At 40.7% G+C, this 15,568-nt stretch overlaps 2 protein-coding genes and 1 pseudogene across 2 annotated transcripts; 1 reads left to right on the plus strand and 2 right to left on the minus strand.

The window, feature by feature from the left end:
* Positions 1 to 941: 941 nt before the first annotated feature.
* Positions 942 to 2,893, minus strand: LOC139380449 (trace amine-associated receptor 13c-like). Its single transcript, XM_071123129.1, has one exon. The coding sequence runs from the start codon at positions 2,850 to 2,852 to the stop codon at positions 1,890 to 1,892; it is 963 nt and encodes a 320-aa protein (XP_070979230.1). The 5' UTR covers positions 2,853 to 2,893; the 3' UTR covers positions 942 to 1,889.
* Positions 2,894 to 9,276: 6,383 nt separating this feature from the next.
* LOC139380133 (protein DVR-1-like) lies at positions 9,277 to 11,761 on the plus strand (annotated as a pseudogene).
* Positions 11,762 to 14,557: 2,796 nt separating this feature from the next.
* On the minus strand, positions 14,558 to 15,508 carry LOC139380419 (trace amine-associated receptor 13c-like). Its single transcript, XM_071123079.1, has one exon. It carries the CDS (start codon positions 15,506 to 15,508, stop codon positions 14,558 to 14,560), a length of 951 nt encoding a protein of 316 aa, XP_070979180.1.
* Positions 15,509 to 15,568: the final 60 nt, after the last annotated feature.

Below are 15,568 nucleotides of genomic sequence, written 5' to 3' on the forward strand. Positions count from 1 at the left end.
ATCTAAAATATCCCGAAAATATTACAAATACTTTACAAATAATAGCTGTAATAATTGTCTCAATTTCATGTCACTGGTGTTAAAATGTATAAAAACCACCACTTTGAAAAAATGCAACATCCTTGCCAAATTCTTCCTTGGTCAAAGGTTCATCGGAGACGAGACTGTTTTGAAAAGCACATGGGGAGTGTGCACTCTTTCTTCATATGTTAACAATTTGATGATTAACTTGGTAATTTCATGCGAGGACTTAAGATGTGTCACTGGTGTTATACAGTTCATAGTAAGGGGAAAGGTAATTGGATGAAAAGTCTTGATAAAATTGGATGATTAACCTCTTGTTTTAGGTATATGTACTTTACTATTTATATTTTGGACTCCTTTTACTTCACTACCTTTCTAAAGAAAATGATGTACTTTTTACCCCATACATTTTCCCTGACACCCAAAAGTACTTGTTACATTTTGAATGTTTAGCAAGAAAGGACAATTTTATAATTCACACACTTATCAAGAGAACATCCCTGGTCATCCCACTCTCTCATTTCACTAAACACATGTTTGTTTGTGAATGATGTCTGAGTGTTGGAGTGTGCCCCTTGCTATCCGTAAATAAATCAAAAACATGGAAATGATGCCGTCTGGTTTGCTTAATACAAGGAATTTGAAATGATTTATACTTTAACTTTTGATACTTAAGTATATTTTAGGAATAACATTTACATTTGATAATTAAGAATATTTAAAACCAAATACTCAAGTAGGATTTTTACTCATGTAGGATTTTACTGGGTGATTTTCACTTTTACTGGAGTCATTTTCTATTAAGGTATCTTTACTTTTACTCAAGTAAGACAATTGTGTACGTTTTCCACCACTGCCCAGATATGTGGCTCGACCCAATCCTGTCTCTGAGTTCTACGGACAATTCCTTCGACGTCATGGCTTGGTTTTTGCTCTGTCATAAACTGTCAACTGTGGAACGTTATATAGACAGGTGTGCCATTCCAAAGGCAGGTGGACTCCAATCAAGTTGTAGGAACATCTCAATGATGATCAATAGAAACAGGATGCACCTGAGCTCAATTTCGAGTCTCATAGCAAAGGGTCTGAATACTTATGTAAATAAGGTATTTCTGTTTTTTATTTCATTTAATCAATTTTAGATTGAGGCTGTAACATAACAAAATGTGTAAAATATTAAGGTGTCTGAATACTTTCCAAATGCACTGTAGTAGTTATTTATAAATGTGAGAATGCCTAGTTTACCTAGTTAACATTTAACAAATGTGGGAATAATGATTAATAAATGGTGAGAACTGTAAATGCCTTACAAATTTGTTTGTTACTAAAGATTATTATAAAGTGTTACCCATATTTGCATAATCTTACATTTTTACCATCAACTATTTCCACAATACACCATTGAGTTAGACTTGGACTTTATCTGATATCATGCATATTGTTGGAGGTATTGTGTCCCAATTAAGCCAGTAGAGGGTGATGTTAAACAACATGCAGTAAGATCCATGACATCCTCAAAATGGACTTTCATTAAATAACATGGAACAACCACAGACTTTGGTATTTGTAATATACAACCCAAAATTACTTCAATCTCTTTTATAATTTTTGTAAAAAAATTATCATTTCACTTAACTAGGCAAGTCAGTTAAGAACAAATTAGTATACAATAAGCTTATGCTTTCTCCAAGTCACTCCATTCCAATCCAGCTAAATCATTCTGTATCAACACCACATGAATATATGACGAGAACACTGAGATAACTAATGTCAGTGTAGTGTTACATGAAAGAAGCAAATACAACAATTGTATAACATCACTATATCAAACCTGTTAGTCAAATTTAGGAATAAAAACATAGGAACTATGAACGCTTTAACTTCAGAGTTAAAATATGATTTGCTGTCACTTTGAACCATGGATAAAAGAAAGCATAAATTATTGGATTAATTAAGGAATTAACAAGTGGCAGAAAACTGATGAACAATGACAATAAATTGTCAATAAAAATTTGTACAAAAAATAAAATAAATAGAGATGGAATCCAACAAATGAGATAGTTGAAAACAACAATAGACAGAGTTTTTGCTGCTTTCCTCTCAGACTTATTTGCCTGTACAGTTTTAACACCAGACACACTGGCAGCCTCTTTTGAAAATACCTTTCTGGCCTGTGATGTGGCCACCACAAAGATTTTCATATAAAGTGTTATAATAATAGAGCACGGGACAACCATTGTAATTACAATATCAATTATATTACCCCAGATTGACCCATCTACAGTAAAACATTCTTTCAAACACCTACTGGGTACCTGTACATTTATACATATTTTTATAACAACAGCCTGGTATATGATACAACAAAACCAGGTAATGGATATACAACACATTATTCTTGTTATTGTTATTTTAGAGTGGTACAATAAGGGATCACACACAGCAACATAGCGGTCAATAGATATCAAGACCAAATTGCCCAGAGATAAAGAGGTACATAAAAAAGCCATATAGAAATGAAAAGCACAGAAATATTTCCCAAATCCCCAGCATGATTCCAATATTGCTACAGTCGTTACTGGTATCACAATCGCTCCCACCAGGAGATCTGACACAGCCAGAGAGAGGATGAGCAGGTTGGTTGGAGTGTGGAGCTGCTTGAAGTGAGAGATGGATATGATCACCAGTACGTTCAAAAATACTGTAACTGCTGAAAACAATGAGCAGAAGATGTACAGTGCTGTGTAGATAGATGTCGATAGCAAAGCCTTTCTGCAAGAAGAGTTTCTGTCTTGAAAACAGTATTGAACATCTTCATGTTCCTCCATTTTTTAATAAAGGGTAAAAATGCTGAGGTCCTGCTCCTGCTTGGTCCTGTGTGTGTCCCTGTCAGCTCAGCCTTCTGACAAACTCTGAGCTCTGCCTCTCTATTTATCTCTGAGTTACTGACAGCCACTCCCCTCCCCAGAGTCTCTCTACTACACACACACACACACACACACACACACACACACACACACACACACACACACACACACACACACACACACACACACACACACACACACACACACACACGCAAATAAGGTGAGTGCACACTCACGTGAGCACACAAATGAACAATCGGTTGGTTTAACAAATCATTAATGAAAGCATGATGTAATGTATGACAGGATATGATGCTGCTGTAGCCACCTAGCCTGTCCTTCAGCCTTACTGACAGTTAGAGATGAGAGGAAAGGTACATTTTATCAGTTGAGCACTTTAATGGGGAAAATATAGTATGCGTGATTTATTGGTCACTGAAAGGCTATTTTACATGGGAAATAGGATAACTGTTAAGACTAATTGGTTTGGGTGATGTCAGTGCTCAGTTTGGAACATATTCCACAACCTCAGGAGACATGATTGCACACCACATGTCAGCTAGTCAGTGTGTAAAAAAGTTGACAGTAAGAAAGGTGATGAGATGGCATAAAGTTATGCTGACCTACAAAGGCAAAACGCAGTAACTACGAATTTGATCTGTTGTAATGGCCAAGTATATTATCTGATTAATGTGGGATTTATTTTCCTATTTTTCCAAGATGGCGTAGCAGTCAGACGTCTTTGTCTTTTGTCTTGTCGTGTCAAGTGTATATATATTTTTTTATCTTTACACAGCGTGATTCAAACCAGAGCAAATCTGACTTATTTTCTCTCCATACCCCCAGATTCCTACCGTAAGCTCTGAACCTTTTCACCTGGATCATCGCAGATAGCTAGCTTTAAATGTATTTTTTTGCTAGGCCCATCTCCCGGCTAGCCGAAGAGGTCTACCAGCCACTCCTTGGGCCACAATACCTATTTTTCCAATTGGCCTGGACCCCTTTTACTGCCGACACGGAGCCTCGCCGATCCATCATGACACGATCCATCATTTGTTGACTTCTGTAACCGTAAAAGCCTTGGTTTCATGCATGTTAACATTAGAAGCCTCCTCCCTAACTGTGTTTTATTCACTGCTTTAGCACACTCTGCCAACCCGAATGTCCTAGCCGTGTCTGAATCCTGGCTTAGGATGACCACCAAAAAAATTTCTTCCCTAACTATAACATTTTCCGACAAGATATAATTGCCAAAGGGGGCGGAGTTGCAATCTACTGCAGAGATAGCCTGCAGAGCTCTGTCTTACTATCCAGGTCTGTGCCCAAATAATTTAAGCTTCTACTTTCAAAAATCCACTTTTCCAGAAACAAGTCTCTCACCGTTGAGCTTGCTATAGACCACCTTCTGCCCACAGCTGTGCCCTGGACACCATATGTGAATTGATTGGACCCCATCTATCTTCAGAGCTCGTGCTGTTAGGTGACCTAAACTGGGACATGCTTAACATCCTGGCCATCCTACAATCTAAACCCTCAATCTCACACAAATGATCAATGAACCTACCAGGTACAACCCCAAATCCGTAAACACGGGCACCCTCATAGAAATCATCCTAACCAACCTGCCCTCCAAATACACCTCTGCTGTCTTCAACCAGGATCTCAGCGATCACTGCCTCATTGCCTTCGTCCGTAATGGGTCTGCGGTCAAACGACCACCCCTCATCACAGTCAAACGCTCCCTAAAACACTTCAGCGAGCTGGCCTTTCTAATCCACCTGGCCCAGGAATCCTGGAAGGATATTGACATCATTCCGTCAGTAGAGGATGCCTGGTTATTCTTTACAAGTGCTTTCCTCACCATCTTAAATAAGCATGCCCCATTCAAAAATTTAGAACCAGGAAAGAGATAAAGCTCTTGGTTCACTCCAGACCTGACTGCCCTTGACCAGCACAAAAACATCCTGTGGCGTACTGCATTGGCATCGAATCGCCCCCGCGATATTTAACTTTTCAGGGAAGTTAGGAACCAATATACACACGCAGTTAGGAAAGCAAAGGCTAACTTTTTCAAACAGAAATTTGCGTCCTGTAGCACAAACTCCCCAAAAATTCTGGGACACTGTAAAGTTCATGGAGAATAAGAGCACCTCCTCCCAGCTGCCCACTGCACTGAGGCTAGGAAACACTGTCACTATTTATAAATCGCCAAAAAACTTCCATTTACTCAATAGACTGAATTTACACATCACACTATTACAACAGTGTGACTGTTTTGGAATAAAATATGACATGTATTTATTTTAACATCCTCTGTGTTGTGTGATTATTGTTTAACCATTGATATGTTCTTGGTCATTTTGAGACCATTAAAGGCAGCTCAACTCAAAAACCAACTTCTCTAGTTGAAAAAGGCCGATGTTGCATAGATATTAGACAGAAACATTGATTCTAGTATATAAATGTTGTACAAGGTGTAAATAGCATAATAGAGGTCATATCTTCCAAAACAGATATTTGTGAGATTTAACCTGTTGAGTGTAAGGGGCAGTATTTTGATGTTTGGATGATAAACGTACCCAAATTAAACTGCCTACTTCTCAGGCCCAGAAGCTAGAATATGCATATAATTGTCAGATTAGGATAGAAAACACTCTAAAGTTTCCAAAACTGTCCAAATGTTGTCTGTTAGTATAACAGAACTGATATTGCAGGCAGAAACCTGAGGAAAATCCAACTAGGAAGTGCCTCTTATTTTGAAAGCTCCCTGTTCCATTGCATGGCTTCCCTCCATTTAAAGGGATATCAACCAGATTCATTTTCATATGGCTTCCACATGGTGTGAACCGTCTTTAGGCATAGTTTCAGCCTTTTAATCTGAAAAATGAGCGAGAACGATCACTTCGCGTCAGTGGATGGCTGGGTGCCAGTAGAGTTTTGCATGCGCAACAGCTTGGAGCAGACATTTTCTCTCTCTCTCCTATTGAAAAAGCTACGGTCCGGTTGAAATATTATCTATTATTTATTGTAAAAACAACCTGAGGAATGATTATAAAAAAAACGTTTGACATGTTTCTACGAAGTCTACGGATACTATTTGGAATTTTCGTCTGCCCCGTCGTGACCGCTCGAGCCTGTGAATTACTCAACAAAATGCGCCATCCAAATGGAGGTATTTTGGATGTAAATATAATCTTTATGGAACAAAAGGAACATGTATTGTGTAGATGGGAGACTTGTGAGTGCAAACATCCGAAGATCATCAAAGGTAAGCAATTCATTTTATTGCTTTTCTGACTTTCGTGACCAATCTACTTTGCTGCTAGCTGTTTGTAATGTTTTGTGCGCTAGAGAGATGTCCTTACATAAACGCTTGGTTTGCTTTAGCTGTAAAGCTTTTTTGAAATCTGACACGCCAGGTGGATTAACAACAAGCTAAACTGTGTTTTGCTATATTGCTCTTGTGATTTCATGAAAATTAAATATTTTTAGTAATTTAATTTGAATTTGGCGCTCTGCAATTCAGCGGATGTTGACGAAATGGGATAACGGGATGGGTGCGTCAAGAAGTTTTTAAGGAAGCTGGTATTTTCCTAGATCACTTGGATATTTGAGGGTTGAGTTTTGATTTCCATCCTGAACACTAACAGCGGATGGTAACGTCAGAATTGTCATGCGTGGAGAAACAGCTGCACAGATTGCGCTCTAACCAATCCTACAATAGAACCAGTGAGACAGAACAGTGAGACAGGCCTGCAGCAACTCAGACATGTTAACATATGACAACACGCACTTGTTTACATAAGACAACACATCACCAATATTATGTTGAAAGAACACTTGACCCCTAGCCCTTTATGGAGTGGCCACTTGTTTATGTGTTTGATTAGTGATCACTCCAGTCTGCCACTGATTTGGTCAAAATGACAATTGAGACGATGTGCACTTGCATCCCAACTGCCACTTGTCAATATTTACAAATTCAAAACCCATTTGTGAGCATCTTGTGTTACGCCGCAACCTGTTTTGTAACATGAAACACTGCCAGACAGACGCATACAGTAATGGAAAATGAGAACGTTGTCAAAACGGAGCGGTCGCCATCCGGCAGAGACTTTATAAGTTGATTTAGCTAACGGGGCCTGCCTGTTCAATGTGCTACTACTGTAGCTAGCTTCATTGACAAACAAAGAGATGGAACTTAGCTAGCAAGCTAGTAATTTTCCTCACTGATAAACAGCATATACCTTGTGATGTATTTACTAAAGTTTGACTGATGAAGTTGTAGACATGTTCTCAGAAATCAGTCAGTGCACTAACTATAATTTTCATGCACATTGAGAAATACTGCACCAAACACCTTAGCTAGATGTAAAATTCAAAATGAATAACAGATTCCTCGATTTATCTTAATTCTGACAATTTTGAGGGTGAAAGGTTGCTACCGTTACTCAAGATGGACAGTCAACAATAACTGGTCCTCTGTAGCTCAGTTGGTAGATCATGGCACTTGCAAAACCAGGGTAGTGGGTTCAATACATTGAATGTATACATACTGTAAGTCACTTTGGATAAAAGTGTCTGGTAAATGGCATATGGGTACGATGTTAAGCCGTCATTTGTCTTTATGTACCACTTACTTAAGGAGATATGCGAATCCTACCAATTAGAGCTGGTTGGGGCCATTTTGGGAAACTGGTTAAATTATCGCCGGGATCCCCGGACCGTAGATTGTCGCTGCAAGCTCTTGACTGGGGACCGTCGCTGCAGACTCCGGACTGGGGACAGTCGCTGGAGGCTCCGGACTGGGTACCGTCACTGGAGGCTCCGGACTGGGGACCGTCGCTGTAGGCTCCGGACTGGGTACCGTCACTGGAGGCTCCGGACTGGGTACCGTCACTGGAGGCTCCTTTCCCTGGATCATCACTGGAGGCTTCGGGCCATGGATCATCACTGGAGGCTTCGTGCCATGGATTACTTACCTCTGCTACACATTTTCCATTTCAGTTATTCAGCAGATGTGTGTGTGGGGGAGGGGGGGGGGGAATAAAGATACTCATGAAGAAGTAGGGTTTCAGACTAAACCTCCCCCTATCCTCACTCAAGTCTCAATCCTACACCCTCTCTATTGTGTTTTTTGACCAATAACAATACATTTTCACATGTACAGACCTGAATTAAAACATTATTATTTGGCCTTCCTGAGTTGGCACATCCTGATTTCATGGGGCATAATCCAGTACACCTACACTTGGGTCTCGACCCCGCCCTGTGCAACTGAGTACTGGACATCCTGACGGGCCTCCCCCAGGTGGTGAGGGTGGGCAACAACATCTCCACCCCGCTCGGCCCCACAAGGGTGCGTTCTGAGCCCTCTCCTGTACTCCTTGTTCACCCACGACTGCGTGGCCATGCACACCTCCAACTCAATCATCAAGTTTGCGGACGACACTACAGTGGTAGGCTTGATTGCCACCAACGACGAGACGGCCTACAGGGAGGAGGTGAGGGCCCTCGGAGTGTGGTGTCAGGAAAATAACCTCACACTCAACGTCAACAAAACTACGCCTGTCCACTGTCACAATGCTCTACTACGACTTCATTAAACAGCAGAGGGAGCACCCCCCTATCCACATCGATGGGACAGTAGTGGAGAGGGTAGTAAGTTTTAAGTTCCTCAGCGTACACATCACAGACAAACTGAATTGGTCCACCCACACAGACAGCCTCGTGAAGAAGGCGCAGCAGCGCCTCTTCAACCTCAGGAGGCTGAAGAAATTCAGCTTTTCACCAAAAGCACTCACAAACTTCTACAGATGCACAATCGAGAGCATCCTGTCGGGCTGTATCACCGCCTGGTACGGCAACTGCTCCACCCACAACCGTAAGGCTCTCCAGAGGGTAGTGGGGTCTGCACAACGCATCACCGGGGGCAAACTACCTGCCCTCCAGGACACCTACACCACCTGATGTCACAGGAAGGCCATAAAGATCATCAAGAACAACAACCACCCGAGCCGCTGCCTGTTCACCCTACATTACTCATCTCATATATACTGTACTCCATACCATCTACTGCATCTTGCCTATGCCGTTCTGTACCATCACTCATTCATATATCTTTATGTACATATTCTTTATCCCTTTACACTTGTGTGTATAAGTTAGTAGTTTTGGAATTGTTAGGTTAGATTACTCATTGGTTATTACTGCATTGTTGAAACTAGAAGCACAAGCATTTCGCTACACTCGCATTATCATCTGCTAACCATGTGTATGTGACAAATACATTTGATTTGATTTTGATTAATAGATTAATAGATTAATAGATTAATAGAATTTAATTTTGATTAATAGATAATGTGATCCAGGGTCAATATCTTACATGCCAAAAGACACTGGTGTGACCCCTGACCTGGCAGCAGTGATATAGTGATCGCAGTGTTTACAACCACTATGTTGATGTTGAAGTGTCTGCTGCGGTCTCCTGGTCTGTCGTGTTTCCATCGTTCAGGCAGGTGATAGCAGGAAGAGGGATGTCAAAGGTTAGAGACACAGGGTTGCTGTGTCCACCATACATATTTGAATTATTTTATTTAACCTTTATTTAACTAGGCAAGTTAAGAACAAATTCTATTTTTCAATGACAGCCTATGAACAGTGGGTTAACTGCCTTGTTCAGGGGCAGAACGACAGATTTTCTGGTAGCTCGGGATTCGATCTTGCAACCTTTCGGTCACTTGTCCAAAGCTCTAACCACTAGGCTTCCTGCCGCTACCTACCAGACAAAAATTTGGACACCCCTACTCATATATAACACATATGGAATTATGCAGTAACCAAAAAAGTGTTTAAAAAATCAAAATATTTGAGATTCTTCAAAGTAGCCACCCTTTGCCTTCATGACGACGGCTCATAATAATGGCAGGAATGGAGTTCATTGAATGGTATCAAACACATCAAAACCATGCACCTATTATATAGGTCCTGGATTGCAGGAAGCTTGGCCCCAGTGATGTACTGTGCCGTATGCATGACCCTCTGTAGCGCCTTAAGGTCCGATGCCAATCAGTTGCCATGCCAGGCAGTGATGCAAATGGTCAAGATGCTCTCGATAGTGCAGCTGTAGAACTCCTTGAGGATCTTGGGACCCATGCCAAATCTTTTCAGTCTCATGAGGCAGAAAAGGTTTTGTCCTGCTCTCTTCACGACTGTCTTGGTATGTTTGGACCATGATAGATGGTTGGTGATGTTGAAACCAAGGAACTTGAAACTCTCGACCCGCTCCACTACAGTCCCATTGATGTTAATGGGGGCCTGTTCGGCCCGCTTTTTCCTGTATTCCACGATCAGCTCCTTTGTCTTGCTCACATTGAGGCAAATGTTGTTGTCCTGGCACCACACTGCCAGGTCTCTGACCTCATCCCTATAGGCTGTCTAATCGTTGTTTGCGATCAGGACTAACACTGTTGTGTCGTCAGCAAACGTAATGATGGTGTTGGAGTCATGTTTGGCCATGCAGTCATTAGTGAACAGGGAGTACAGGAGTGGACTAAGTATACACCCCTGAGGGTCCCCAGTGTTGAGGATCAGCGTGGCAGGTGTGTTGTTGCCTACCCTTACCATTTGGGGGTGGCCCGTCAGGAAGTCCAGGAACCAGCTGCAGAGGGAGGTGTTTAGTCCCAGGGTCCTTGGGAGCTTTGTGGGCACTATGGTGTTGAAGCCGATGACTGAGGTGGTGTACTCCTCAATGCCTTTGGATGAATCCCAGAACATATTCCAGTCAGTGCTAGCAAAACAGTCCTGTAGCGTAGCATCCGCATCATCTGACAAATTCTATATTGAGCGAGTCACTGGTACTTCCTGCTGTAGTTATTGTTTGAAAGCAGGAATCAGGAGGATAGAATTATGGTCAGATTTGACAAATTTTGTTTGTTTATTGCAGATAAAGGCCTATATTGACTGTTACATTCCAAATACTGTCAATTGAAATCTAGGTCCTACTAGAGTGTGAACCTAATATGTCTTGTTTTGTCTGTCCCCTGCAGGTAGACTGGTGTCAGACTGAAGCGGCAGCTGCCACGGATGTGTGGAGAAACATCTGTTCCTCAACATGTCTGTCTTCCGCACACCAAGGTTCCTCCTGGTGCCACAGGCACTCAGTGTGTCACTGTACAAGGGAGAGGATCAAGCTACAAGGCCAAATGAAGGCTAGTGCTGTCCCAGTGCTGTCCCAGTTGGTTAAGCTAGAACCAGAGCCAAGATACCTCACAGCGCTGGCAGAGAACTGACTTAAACCGGGTCATAACTATGGACTGGTGCTGGAGCTGCAGCCACATCCAGGCCACGCACTGACCACAGACACCTTCATATCCCACCACCCGGGGGAAGGCTGTCCCGTTCCAGTTGAGGGCTACCTGCCCACTGCCATTATTATATAAAATTATCCAGCAAACCTGTTCAGCTCAGCTGCTGGTAATCATGAGGTAGCAATTGGCAAAATGGAAGAGTTTCACTGGTCGCTGTATCCCTGAACCTTCTTCAGTCCCGGTTACACCCAGCAGCATGTGTAAGCCCCTCTGCCTCTAATCGACCTCAAGGATGTGGGCTGGTAGGAGTGGATCCTTGCTCCGCAGCGCTACCTGGCCAACTACTGTCAGTGCCCGTTCCCGTTCCCACTGAGCAAGAGCCTGAACGGCCCCAACCATGCTATCCTGCAGACACTGGTACACTCTTTGGACCCCCACGGCACACCCCAGCCCTGCTGCGTACCCATCCGCCTGTCACCTGTCTCAATGCTCTACTACGACAACAACGTATTCCTACGCACCAACCAGGACATGGTGATGGATGACTGTGGCTGCAGATGAATTACATGGCTGGTTGGTGTAGTGGACTTCAGAACAGTCTTTTTACCCATAATAACAACGTTATATTCATTGAGTCTCCTGTGATGAAAAGGCTTTGGTATTATTCAGACAGATGGTCTCTTCTCAGTTTGGCACAGGCACACATTTCACTTAACACATGGAGTTCAGATTTAAATTGACTTCATATACAGATCTAGTGTGTCCTTGTGCCTGGTGCCGCAAGCTGGACGGTGTTTCTTCCGACACATTGGTGCGGTGCGGTTCCTGGTTAAGTGAGCAGTGTGTCAAGAAGCAGTGTGTCAAGAAGCAGTGTGTCAAGAAGCAGTGCGGCTTGGCAGGGTCGTGTTTCGCAGGACGCATGGCTCTTGACCGTCGCCTCCCCGAATCCTTAAAGGAGTTGCAGCGATGGGACAAGACTATAACTACGAATTGGATATCACGAAAAAGGGGTAAAAGTACAATAAAATAAACTTTGGCTCTTTAAACAATCTAGCATTTTGGATTTGAGCTCAACATTTTCATGCGAGGCAACAGTATAAAATCTCACCTCTTATTTGAGGGTATTTTCATACATATTGTATCTGTTTTACCATTTAAAAATGAATGCACCTTATAAATCAAGTCCCCCCCCCCATTTGAAGAGGTCATAAGTATTTGGAACAAATCACTTGTATTGTATTAAAGGTGGTAACCCTTTAAACGTAATGTTAAGTTAAATTATGTATTTAGATATTGGATCCCTTACCCTGTAAGCAGTCTATGAACTTCTCTTATGGGTGACTGCAGTCCACACTTTGATCTTGGTAGTCACTGCCAACAAACAAGAGTGTTGTCATGTTCAGACAAAACACGTTACTTCCTTCAGCACACTACTACAACAGTGTGACTGTTGTGGAATAAAATGTTCAATATATTCAACATTTCCTTTAACATCCTCTGTGTTGTGTGCTTATTGTTTAACCATTGATATGTTCTAGGTCATTTTGAAACCTCAAGGAGCATCAGGTACTGCTGAAATGTCTACCAATAGCATGTCCAACTTCTTGTGATACATTTCACTGGTCACTGTTCAAACATTTATAAAGTATTAATCGAGTATGAATAGTCCTCACTTTAGATTAGAGACTGCAAAACGACTTTACTAATGATCAGTAAATGGTTTATAAGGATATTTATTAAACATCTTATGAATCATTATTACATACTAAAGAAGTTGTTTATAAATGTGGGAATAACTAGCTTGTAAAACAAATGTGGGCGTAATGATACATGAATGATGAATAAACTATATACTTATCCATTATTAATTATTTAGTGTGTTACCCAATCACTATTTTCATTCACACTAAACAGCTTCTGAGAGAGCTGCTCTGGTGTGACCCCTGACCTGGCAGCAGTGATGTAGTGAGAGTAGTGGTAGTGAGAGTAGTGGTAGTGTTCTTAACCAGTATATTGAGGTTGAAGTGTCTGCTGTGGTCTCCTGCACTGTTGTGTTTAATGATTCATGCATATAGTAGTAATTTAAAAATGTCATAATACCCAGGTGAGTAACATTTAACAAATGTGGGCGTAATAATAAATGGTGAGCAAACTGTAAATACAAATGGCTTATTACTGAACATTATAAAGTGTTACACATAACTGCATATTCTTGCATTTTACCATCAACTGCTTACACAATACACAATTGAGATAGACTTGGACGTCATCGAACATGCAGTATTGAACATTTCAGATCCACTACACTTGCTAATGGCATTGAGTCCCAATTGAGCCACTAGAGGGTAATGTTAGACAATATACAGAATGATTCATGACTTCCTCAAAATGTACTTTAAGAATAATTACATACTATTTACTGTATCATTAAATAACACGGAACAACCACAGACTTTGGTATTTGGAATATACAACCCAAAATGACTTCTTATGCCTTCTCCAAGCCATTCCAATCCAGCCTAATCATTTTGTATCAACAACACATCTATCTATAATGACAACACAGAGAAGTATTGGTAAGTGAGAGTAATGGCAGTGTTCACAACCAGTATGTTGAGGTTGAAGTGTCTGCTGTGGTCTCCTGCACTGTTGTGTTTAATCATTAATGCATATAGTAGTTATTTATAAATGTTAGAATACCTAGCTGACTAATATTTAGCAAATGTGGAACTAATAATAAATAGTGATCAAACTGTAAATGATTACAAATGGTTTATAACTGAATGTTATTATAAAGTGTTACCCATAATTGCATATTCTGACATTTTACCATCTAATACTTACACAATACACAATTTAGTTAGATCTGGATGTTATCTGATATCATGAAGTACTGTACATTTCAACTTTAATGTACTTGTAGAAGGTGTTGTGTCCCAATTGCGCCACTAGGGGGGAATATTAGAAAGTAAATTGAATTACTCATGACATCCTTAAAATGTACATTTGGTATTTGGTATAAATTAGGATCCCCACTAGCCAATGCAAAAGCATCAGCTAATCTTCCTGGGTCCACATTAAATAACATGCAACAACCACAGACTTTGGTATTTGGAAAATACAACCAAAAATTACTACAAAGTCTTTTATAAAACAAGATTATCTATTCATATGCCTTGTCTGATTAATTCCAATCCAATTCAGACAAACATTCTGTATCAACAGAATGTTATCTATGATTACAACAATAACATAAGTAATGTCAGTGTATTGACACGTGAAATAAGCAATTACAACAATTGCATAACAACACAACATCAAACATGTTTGTCAAAGTTAGGCATAAAAACATAGGAACTATGAACGCCTTAACTTCAGAGTTAAAATATGTTTAGCTGTAACTTTGAACCATGGATAAAAGAAAGCATAAATGATTGGATTGATAAAAGAGTTAAAAAGTGGTAGAAAGCTAAAGAAAAGTGATGATGAATCTAAATTGACTAAATAATAAAATAAAAAAGGAATCCAACAACTTAGATAGGTGAAAACAACAATAGACAGAGTTTTTGCTGCTTTTGTCTCAGACTTATTTGCTTGTACAGTTTTAACACCAGACACACTGGCAGCCTCTTTTGAAAATACCTTTCTGGCCTGTGATCTGGCCACCACAAAGATTTTCATATAAAGTGTTATAATAATAGAGCACGGGACAACCATTGTAAATAGAAGGTCAATGATATTAACCCAGATTAACCCTTCTACAATAAAACATTCTTTCAAACACCTACTTGGTGCTTGTACTTTCACAGAGATTTTTATAATAGCAGCACGGTATATGATACAACAACACCAGGTAATGGATATACAACACATCATTCTTGTTATTGTTATTTTAGAGTGGTACAATAAGGGATCACACACAGCAACATAGCGGTCAATAGATATCAAGACCAAATTGCCCAGAGATAAAGAAGTACACAAACAAGAGATGTAGAATTGAAACACACAGAAATATTCCCCAAATCCCCAGCATGGTTCCATAATTGCTACAGTCACTACTGGTATCACAATCAGTCCCACCAGGAGATCTGACACAGCCAGAGAGAGGATGAGCAGGTTGGTTGGAGTGTGGAGCTGCTTGAAGTGAGAGATGGAGATGATCACCAGTATGTTCAAAAAAGCTGTAACTGCTGAAATCAATGAGAAGAAGATGTACAGTGTTATATAGATAGATGTCGACAGCAAAGCCTTTCTGCAAGAAGAGTTTCTGTCTTGAAAACAGTATTGAATATCTTCATGCTTCTCCATTTGTAATAAAGGGTCAAAATGTCCCGCTCCTGCTTGGTCCTGTGTGTGACCCTGTCAGGT

Source organism: Oncorhynchus clarkii, chromosome 22 (genome assembly GCF_045791955.1).
Source record: "Oncorhynchus clarkii lewisi isolate Uvic-CL-2024 chromosome 22, UVic_Ocla_1.0, whole genome shotgun sequence".
NCBI classification, from domain to species: domain Eukaryota; kingdom Metazoa; phylum Chordata; class Actinopteri; order Salmoniformes; family Salmonidae; genus Oncorhynchus; species Oncorhynchus clarkii.

What these genes read in the sequence shown, in the direction of transcription:
- LOC139380449 (XM_071123129.1), bottom strand. Translation starts at nt 2,852, where the DNA reads ATGGAGGAACATGAAGATGTTCAATACTGTTTTCAAGACAGAAACTCT.
- LOC139380419 (XM_071123079.1), bottom strand. Translation starts at nt 15,508, where the DNA reads ATGGAGAAGCATGAAGATATTCAATACTGTTTTCAAGACAGAAACTCT.